This window comes from Pogoniulus pusillus, chromosome 20 (genome assembly GCF_015220805.1).
Source record: "Pogoniulus pusillus isolate bPogPus1 chromosome 20, bPogPus1.pri, whole genome shotgun sequence".
NCBI classification, from domain to species: domain Eukaryota; kingdom Metazoa; phylum Chordata; class Aves; order Piciformes; family Lybiidae; genus Pogoniulus; species Pogoniulus pusillus.
In genome coordinates this window covers 23,586,084-23,595,776 of record NC_087283.1, presented here as the reverse complement: position 1 = coordinate 23,595,776, position 9,693 = coordinate 23,586,084, and the positions used below count along the sequence as shown (strand labels likewise).

The 9,693-nt window shown below is 42.6% G+C and overlaps 1 protein-coding gene across 7 annotated transcripts; it reads left to right on the top strand.

Annotated features, from left to right (window-relative positions):
* Window positions 1-281: 281 nt before the first annotated feature.
* LOC135184671 (uncharacterized) lies at window positions 282-8,285 on the top strand. 7 transcript variants are annotated; one of them, XM_064160709.1, is made up of 3 exons: window positions 282-3,215; window positions 6,471-6,618; window positions 7,795-8,285. In XM_064160709.1, the coding sequence occupies exon 1, from the start codon at window positions 952-954 to the stop codon at window positions 3,133-3,135; it is 2,184 nt and encodes a 727-aa protein (XP_064016779.1). In that variant the 5' UTR covers window positions 282-951; the 3' UTR covers window positions 3,136-3,215; window positions 6,471-6,618; window positions 7,795-8,285. The 7 variants fall into 7 exon arrangements, with proteins under 7 accessions (XP_064016779.1, XP_064016778.1, XP_064016776.1 ...); XM_064160708.1 differs by having other exon boundaries at window positions 5,607-6,618; XM_064160706.1 differs by having other exon boundaries at window positions 5,578-6,618.
* Window positions 8,286-9,693: the final 1,408 nt, after the last annotated feature.

The following is a 9,693-nucleotide window of genomic DNA, read 5'->3' as shown; positions in this document are numbered from 1 at the left end:
TTACATCCTACGCCCACTGAAGAACCATAGAAATGCCGGTTAGAAAAAGCACACCTTCTGCGTGTAGACCCAGCCAGGAATGGCCTAGCCTGGAATCCCCTGCACCATTCTGCAGCTTTCCAGCTCCCTCACACACTGGCAAAAGAAACTTTCTCCTAGCTGCTTTCCTTTGAAACAGAAACACGTTTACATCCTAGCCCCACTGAAGAACCATAGAAATCCCGGTTAGAAAAAGCATTACTTCTGCTTATAGACCCAGTCAGGAATGGCCTAGTGTGGGGAATTTTGTAGGGGCTGTTGCTTTGCAATCGATATGTAGGCGATTGGAACACAGCGGGTAAGACACCGGTCAGCCCAAGGACACTGTGTCCGCTTCGTGCTTTCTATGAAAAAAAGCAGAGTTGGCCTGAGGATGTTGCGTCCTTGTGATACAGCTGTGCAAAGTAAAACAAGTAATGAATCAGTCATGAATATACCTTAGAACAAAGGATCTGCACATCTGGAAATGTAGGGTTTGATATATGAGCACACGTACTGCTTATAAAAATACCTTTTTTTGTATCTACTAATGATTATGCTTTAAACCACAAAAATGTATTGCATGGACCAATTAGAAATCGACATGTAATCCTGTAATAGTATAAAAAGCCTTCTGATTTGTGTATTAAACGTCTTACATTTACAATCCATATTGGATTCTGTAAGTCCATTTCCTCAACTTTGGGAACAGTCAGCATGCTAACAGCGCCTAACAGCGACATCTGGTGACCCCCGACGTGATCAGCAAGAGACCTGATACCCGGGAAGAGAGCTGAGCTGACTGCAAAGCGGGGAAAAAGAAAAGAAATTCCGCGGCGGCTGCGGCCGGACGTCCGAGAGAGGCGTGAGTGGTACCACGGATTTTCGACTCAGCAGGTGAGTCGGCTGCCTTGAGCAGGGAAAAGGCGCGGAATGGGGAATACGGCCCCGGGAATAGAAAAAGCTTCTGTTGAAGCCTTGTTGAAATTTGGACAGAAAGCTGGAGACCCGCTGGATCGGGCTCTAGTGACAGATTTGTTGTCTTGGGCACGCCGTAGAGGCTTACTCAAGGAAACTGCACAAGTTTTTAAAGACGAGACGTGGAAGCATATAGGGGAGGAAATATGGGAATCTGTCCAGACTGATAATAAAGAAGCAAAAAGACTTGCTTCAACCTATCGACAGATCAGTCTCTTAGTACAAAAAATAGGAGCGGAGGCAGAAGTTGAAGCAATAATTCAGACCATCTTGAAAGACGCTAAAAATAAAGTAACATCGGGATCGGGGGCGGAGACAAAAACTGCCGCGGAGACAAAAACTGAGATAAAAACTGAGACGAAAACTGTTTGCCCTGCTACCCAAGGTCCTTACGATTATCTCATTCCTGATTGGGACCCCGATAAGGGAGCGGGAGGTTCACAAGTCCCCGAGCCTATGGAAGTGGGACAAGCGGTACCATCAGCTCCGCAAATAGATCCTGCAACTGTCCCTCTGCCTCCTGAGGAAGAGGAGTTAAAGACTCTTTTACATGAGCAGGCAGATGCAATGACTAAACTATTGAATGAGATGCAACGGTTGGATAAAGGTTCCAAATCAAGGGTGGTTAAAGAGAGTTATCGCAAGGCACATAAGTCTATTGTTGAAGGTCTGAAAAATATTGAGAAACAATTAACAAAGATTGAGTCTGGTAATTGTGTTCACCCTGCTGCTGTTACTGAAGAGAAAAATACAGATGGTAAAATGTCAGTGGAAAGGGTTCGTCAACGGGTGTTACAAAGTATCAGAGATGGTGAAATGGACATAGAGGAGGGCGATTGGTATTTGCGGTCTAAGTATGGTTCAGAAGCGAGACTGTCTGCGGAGGATAAGAGAAAGCTTGCAGATTGGTTTGCATTGTATCCTCAGTATAAAAGGAAAGAGGATTCAGCAAGTGGAATGGTGGATGATGTCTGGAAGTGGTGGAGAGGGAAAGCGAATGAGGAAAAGTCAAAGGAGACTCCTAAACAGAGAAATTCTGATTACATCCCAAAAGATCCCAACTTTGACATGTCAAACCGGTGGAAGGGAGTTGTAACCAATGCTGAAATTACTGGGGATTTTCAGTTTACAGCTGCACCAGTAACTATTGATAATAATGGACAGAGAAACTGGCAGCCTATAGATTGGACCACAGTTGCCAAAATACAGAAAGCAATTTTAGATTATGGAATAGACAATCGACTGGTCAGAAGACAGATGGAAACATTTATAAAACATCAGACACTAATACCCACAGACATTAAACATCTGTTTGAACTGATGCTGGGACCTACGAGTTATATGATGTTTGTTAACAAGTGGCAGGAAAGATTAGAGCAGAAACAGCTTGATAACTTGACACTGCCGCACGGAGATCCCTTACGGGTGGCCTCCCTAGAGCAATTAATGGGGAACGGTCAGTACGTTGACCCACAGCGGCAAGCTGCGCTAGACTTGCGAATTCTGGCTCAAAGCAAAGTGGCTGCCCTTGAAGCTTTCGCCAGTTTGCCACAGGTCGGCACTCCAAAACAACCATACTTGCAAATTAAACAGAAAGATAATGAGTCATTTATGGCATTTGTTGACAGAATTACAGAAGGTGTTGAAATGGCACCTGACATTCCAGCCAACATGAAAGAGACATTGGTAAAAGAGATTGCTATGCAAAATGCCAATGCTGCATGTCGGAGGTTAATTGCCACTTTACCCCCTGCTGCTTCTTTACTGCAAATGGTAGAACAATGTTCTCGAGCCCCGATGGAAGAAGAGAAGGAAAAGGCTCGAATTCATGCCTCTGCATTAGCAGCTGCATTGTCCAAATGCTCGCCACAAGGAAAGGGGGACAAGGGCTCAAATCCTGTATGTTTTAAATGTGGACAGACGGGACATTTTAAAAAGCATTGTCCTACAATTAAGGCTGTTACTAACCAAGTATCGTCGATGAGTTCTCCATTCGCAGGAACCTGCAACAAGTGTGACAAGTTCGGACACAGAGCGTCAGACTGCAAATCCCGATTTAAGAAGGATGGAACACCTCTTGTGCCCCAGCAGGGAAACGGGGGAGGCCGCGTGGGGGGCGCGGCTCAGACCTCATCTTAAGCGACCGGACCCCCCACAACGGAGGCTGCCTCGACGATCTACTCGCCGCCACCAGAGGAAGCGCTGGCCTCGATTTGGTCGTAAGTGAAACAATAACAATCACAACACAGGAGGTTACACTAATCCCTACTACCAGTAAAGGACCATTAGGGTATGGACTTTCTGCCTTGCTAATAGGAAGATCTTCAGCTACAAGAACTGGAATTTTTGTACAACCAGGATTAATCGATAGTGACTTCACAGGAGTTATTCACATTATGGTTAATGTTTTTACACCACCAATTACCATTCCAAAAGGCAGTAAGATAGCACAATTGATTCCTTTCAAAGCCTGTGTACCACATTCAACACCTAAAATCAGAGGAACAGGAGGGTTTGGGTCTACAGAGCCACTAATAGCTTTCTCTGAGGTGATAACTAACAACAAACCTACACGTTCTGTTACCATTATCCATCCCGACACTCAGATCACCCCTAAAACCATTACAGCTGAGATGATGATTGACACGGGTGCAGATGTCACTATAGTGCCAGCTGCATATTGGCCAAAAGCGTGGCCAATTGTAAATTCATCTGAGAAGGTTTTGGGAATAGCAGGACTAGCAGAAATGAGAAAAAGTGCTGTGTTATTGGACATCAAAGACAATGAGGGGAACATTGCAAAAGTAACACCTGTAATCATGAACACACCCTTATGGTTGCTAGGTCGAGATGTACTCTCCCAATGGCAACTTGTTTTGTCTACTCCTTTTCCATAGCGGCCACTGACAAAGGTGCTCTTCCCACTATTAAGCTGACTTGGAAAACTGATAAGCCTGTGTGGGTTGATCAGTGGCCGCTCACTGATGAAAAATTGGAGCACCTGAACCAGCTTGTGGATGAACAATTAGAGAAAGGCCATATAAAAGAATCTTTTAGTCCTTGGAACACTCCAGTTTTTGTTATACAGAAAAAATCAGGAAAATGGCGATTTTTGCACGATCTTCGTGCTGTTAATGAGCAAATGACGCCAATGGGAGCGTTACAACCAGGCCTACCTTCTCCAGCTGCAATACCTGTTAATTGGGCTGTCTACATTATTGATCTTAAGGATTGTTTCTTTAGTATTCCACTCGATCCTGCTGATACTCAACGATTTGCCTTTAGTATACCATCAAAGAATAACAGTGCCCCCATGAGAAGATTTGAATGGATAGTTCTGCCACAGGGAATGCGTAATAGCCCAACCATATGTCAATGGTATGTTAACCAAGCATTACAAAATTGGAAGAGTTCACACCCTACATACGTGGTATTACATTATATGGATGATATCTTGATTGCTTCTCCCATTCCCTTAACAGAAACTGAAAAGACTACATTATCACAGACTCTTAAGCACTGGGGATTGACAATTGCAAAAGATAAGATTCAGGCCCAAGAACCATGGAATTATCTAGGACTGATAGTGACAGAAAGCAGAATCAGACCTCAAAAAATTACACTACATGTGAAAATAGAAACAGTGAACGATGTCCAAAAATTATTAGGAGAATTGCAATGGATCAGACAATGGATAGGGATTACTAATAAAGATCTTGAACCCCTTAGAGAGTTGCTAAAAGGATCAAAACATCCAGCAGAACCTAGAGTTTTGCAAAACCAGCACTATGAGGCACTTGAAAAAATTAATAACAAAATAGCTGAATTACAAGCATATCGTTACAATACTGCCTTGCCAATCAATGTTTATTTATGCCAACAAGACAATGATTACTATTTGGCAATAGGACAGGAACAGGATCAGAAGACATTCCTACTATTGGAGTGGTTATTTCCAAAAAGTCAGCCTCATGCATCACTGTTACACAAACTTGACCTTGTTGGTTCCTTGCTGTTAAAGGCAAAACGTAGAGTACGTCATGTTTTTGGGGTAGAAGTAACTAAGATTGTGTTACCATTTGCAATGAAATCAGTGGTAGAAGAATGGTGTAACATGTCATATTCTTTTGCTACTGCAGTGATTGCTACATCTATTGATAATCATTATCCTGCATTTCCTCTATTTGGTACTCAATTGATGTTAAACCAGAAAGCACTGAAATGTGAACAACCTATTGAAAATGGTGCTACAGTTTTTACTGATGCTTCTGGGAAAACACACAAATATGGCTATGCTAAATGGTGTGACACTTCCAAACAATGGAAGACTGTAGTGAAAGAACTAGAAGGAGTTTCCGTTCAATGCCTTGAACTCAAAGCAGTAACAATGGTGTTTGAAGACTTTGTAAATATCCCTGTAAATATTATTACTGATTCTATGTATGTAGCTTCTGTTGTGAATCGAGTAGAGGAGTCAATTATTGGACACATTTCTAACAAGGTTATTGAAGCTGTGATTATTCAATTGTTGAATTTGATTCTAAACAGAAAATGTTTATATTTTTGTACTCATATTCGTAGTCATACTAACTTGCCTGGATTCTTGTCAGAAGGAAACGCGAAAGCCGATGAGGTGGTGAGTGCTGGAGCCCAGCAAAATGATACTGATGAACCTTCTGTTTCTGTCAAATCAGCCACTCAGGCAATTAAGCAAGCACAAGTAAGTCATGCATTCTTTCACCAATCTGCAAAAAGTTTGTCTAAGGAATTCTCTATATCTCTGCAAACTGCTCGTGGCATTATTGCCTCGTGTCCTGATTGTGCCAAGGTCTCACCCCTACAATCAGAAGGCACTAATCCTAGGGGGACTGAGGCAAGAGAGTTATTTCAAACAGACATTACAATTGTTCCGTCATTTGGACGTCTAAAATATGTTCATGTCACAGTAGATACATATAGTTCAGCCTTGTGGGCATCTGCCATGACATCATCGGGGGCGTCAGCAACGTGTCGACATTGGAGAATGGCATTTGCTGTATTAGGAAACCCCCAAACAATTAAGACAGACAATGGTCCAAATTATAAAAGCCAAATTGTTGAAGCGTTTCTTTCAGCCTGGAATATCAAACATTTATTTGGAATTCCTTACAATAGTACAGGACAGGCAATTGTTGAAAGAAAGCATTCTGATCTCAAACGATATATTGCCATTTTTCAAAGACAGGGGGAGTTTTCCCATTCCCACTCCCCCCACGATATTCTTTCAAAGGCCATTTATGTTTTAAATTGGAAACTCTGGTCACAAAAGTCGAATCAAGAAGTTGGGTCAACCCCTATCTTTAGACATTTTACTCAAAACAATCCTTTAAAAGAAACACACGTTTCTGTGCAAGTTTGGGACCCCTCATCAGCCACCTGGAATGGACCATGGAGATTAATAACTTGGGGTCGTGGATATGCTTGTGTCATTACAGAGGACGGAGAGCGGTGGTTGCCAGCCAAGTGGGTGCGACCCTGGCTACATGCTGAAACCAAGGAAAACAAGGAGGATGATCAAACGGCGATAGAAGAAATTGCTGACTTAGAAGCTGCACACAACGTCACCAGAGACAACTGATCTGAGCTAAATGTTGAACAATATGTATTGGTTATCTGCTATTGTAATTATTTTTGTGGTGCAGGAGAATTTTGGGTGGGGTAGTGAAGACAACTTTTGGGTGAATTGGGCAAAGGAGACAAATAACCCATCCTTTTGCTTACACTTATCAGCAGCCACAGACCCATTTAAAACATGCCTGATAGGGTTGCCATTTGATGATCAACGCACTTTGGTAGCCTCCTTTTCATCTCTCACACATCAAGATTGTTCTACAGCAAAAAGTATAAGTCATTGTATGGCATTAATAGTTGCAAGCCTCAATGACCCTTTACCATGGGATCCTCAAGAGTTCAACCTGTTAGGAAGTAGAATGCCAAATCAGTCAGGATGTCTGATATTTGGCTCGTACAATCTGACGAATCGTCAAATAACAGATCTAACATCCTATCATTTTCCTTATTGGAGTACCTCTGATTTTTGTGCTAAAGACACGGTTTATGGTTGGAACACAAATGGTATGTGCCTTAACATTACCAAAGCCTTAAGATTGCCTAGAAATGTGTTCCTGATTTGTGGTAGAAGAGCGTGGCCTGGAATCCCAAAAGAAAGTAACGGAGGGCCATGTTACATTGGTCACCTTTCTTTGCTAACTCCTACTTCAGAATTTATCCGAAATCATATTGCAAGTAGTGCAACTCTATTAAGAAATCGTAGAAATGTAGAAATGTTAACCTCTGATTGTAGTGATGAAGTGGAACTTTGGTCTCATACAGCAAGAGTTTTTGGAGCATTGTTTCCTCCTATAGGAACAGCACATGCCTTGTCAGCCATTCAGAGATTAGCATGTTGGACAGCAAAACAAGCTAATGTTACTACTAGTGTTATTTCTCAGCTTGCAGTAGATCAAAATAGTTTGCGAAAGGCTACCCTGCAAAATAGAGCAGCTATAGATTACTTGCTTTTAGTACAAGGAAAAGGCTGTGAAGAGGTAGAAGGAATGTGTTGTTTTAACTTGTCTGATCATAGTGATTCAATCCATAAAAAGGTAGACTGGCTTCAGCATCATACAGAGAAAATTACAGCGAATCATAACCCCTTTGATGATTGGCTAATGTCATGGGGAATTTCAGCTTGGGCAAAAGAGTTAATCAAAACTGTAGGAATAGTATTACTTATTGTTATTGTTGTGTTATTTTTAGGACCCTGCATCTTCCGATGTCTATCCTGGCAGATGCATCGGATCGCTGCTACAGTGTTTGAAAAGAAAGGGGGAGATGTGGGGAATTTTGTAGGGGCTGTTGCTTTGCAATCGATATGTAGGCGATTGGAACACAGCGGGTAAGACACCGGTCAGCCCAAGGACACTGTGTCCGCTTCGTGCTTTCTATGAAAAAAAAGCAGAGTTGGCCTGAGGATGTTGCGTCCTTGTGATACAGCTGTGCAAAGTAAAACAAGTAATGAATCAGTCATGAATATACCTTAGAACAAAGGATCTGCACATCTGGAAATGTAGGGTTTGATATATGAGCACACGTACTGCTTATAAAAATACCTTTTTTGTATCTACTAATGATTATGCTTTAAACCACAAAAATGTATTGCATGGACCAATTAGAAATCGACATGTAATCCTGTAATAGTATAAAAAGCCTTCTGATTTGTGTATTAAACGTCTTACATTTACAATCCATATTGGATTCTGTAAGTCCATTTCCTCAACTTTGGGAACAGTCAGCATGCTAACAGCACCTAACAGCGACAATCCCCTGCACCATTCTGCAGCTTTCCAGCTCCCTCACACACTGGCAAAAGAAACTTTCTCCTAGCTGCTTTCCTTTGAAGCAGAAACACGTTTACATTCTAGCCCCATTGAAGAACCATAGAAATACCGGTTAGAAAAAGCACTCCTTCTGCTTATAGACCCAGCCAGGAATGGCCTAGCCTGGAAATCCCTGCACCATTCTGCAGGTTTCCAGCTGCGTCACAAACTGACAAAAGAAACTTTCTCCTGTCTCCTTTCCTTTGAAGCACAAAACACGTTTACATCCTAGCCCCATTGAAGAACCATAGAAATGCCGGTTAGAAAAAGCACTACTTCTGCTTATAGACCCAGCCAGGAATGGCCTAGCCTGGAATCCCCTGCACCATTCTGCAGCTTTCAAGCTCCCTCACACACTGGCAAAAGAAACTTTCTCCTAGCTGTTTTCCTTTGAAGCAGCAACACGTTTTGATCCTAGCCCCGTTGAAGAACCATAAAAATGTGGTTTAGAAACAGCACACATTCTGCTTAAAGACCCAGTCAGGAATGGCCTAGCCCTGAATCACATGCACCAATCTGCAGCTATCCAGCTCCCTCACACACTGGCAAAAGAAACTTTCTCCTAGCTCCTTTCCTTTGAAGCAGAAACACGATTTGATCCTAGCCCCATTGAAGAACCATAAAAATACGGTTTAGAAAAAGCAATCATTCTGCTTATAGACCCAGTCAGGAATGGCCTAGCCTGGAATTCCATGCACCATTCTACAGCGTTCCAGCTCCCTCACACACTGGCAAAAGAAACTTTCCCCTAGCTCCTTTCATTAGAAGCAGAAACACGTTTTGCTCCTAGCCCCATTGAAGAAACATAGAAATGCGGTTTAGAAACAGCAATCATTCTGCTTATAGACCCAGCCAGGAATGGCCTAGCCTGGAATCACATGCAGCATTCTGCAGCTTTCCAGCTCCCTCACACACTGCAAAAGAAACTTTCTCCTAGCTGCTTTCCTTTGAAGCAGAAACACATTTACATCCTAGCCCCATTGAGTAACATAGAAATCCGGTTAGAAAAACATTACTCCTTCTGCTTATAGACCCAGTCAGGAATGGTCTAGCCTGGAATCCGCTGCACCATTCTGCTGCTTTCCAGCTGAGTCACACACTGGCAAAAGAAACTTTCTCCTAGCTCCTTTCCTTTGAAGCAGAAACACGTTTGCAACCTAGCCCCATTGAAGAACCATAGAAATGCCGGTTAGAAACAGCACTCATTCTGCTTAAAGACCCAGTCAGGAATGGCCTAGCCCTGAATCACATGCACCAATCTGCAGCTTTCCAGCTCCCT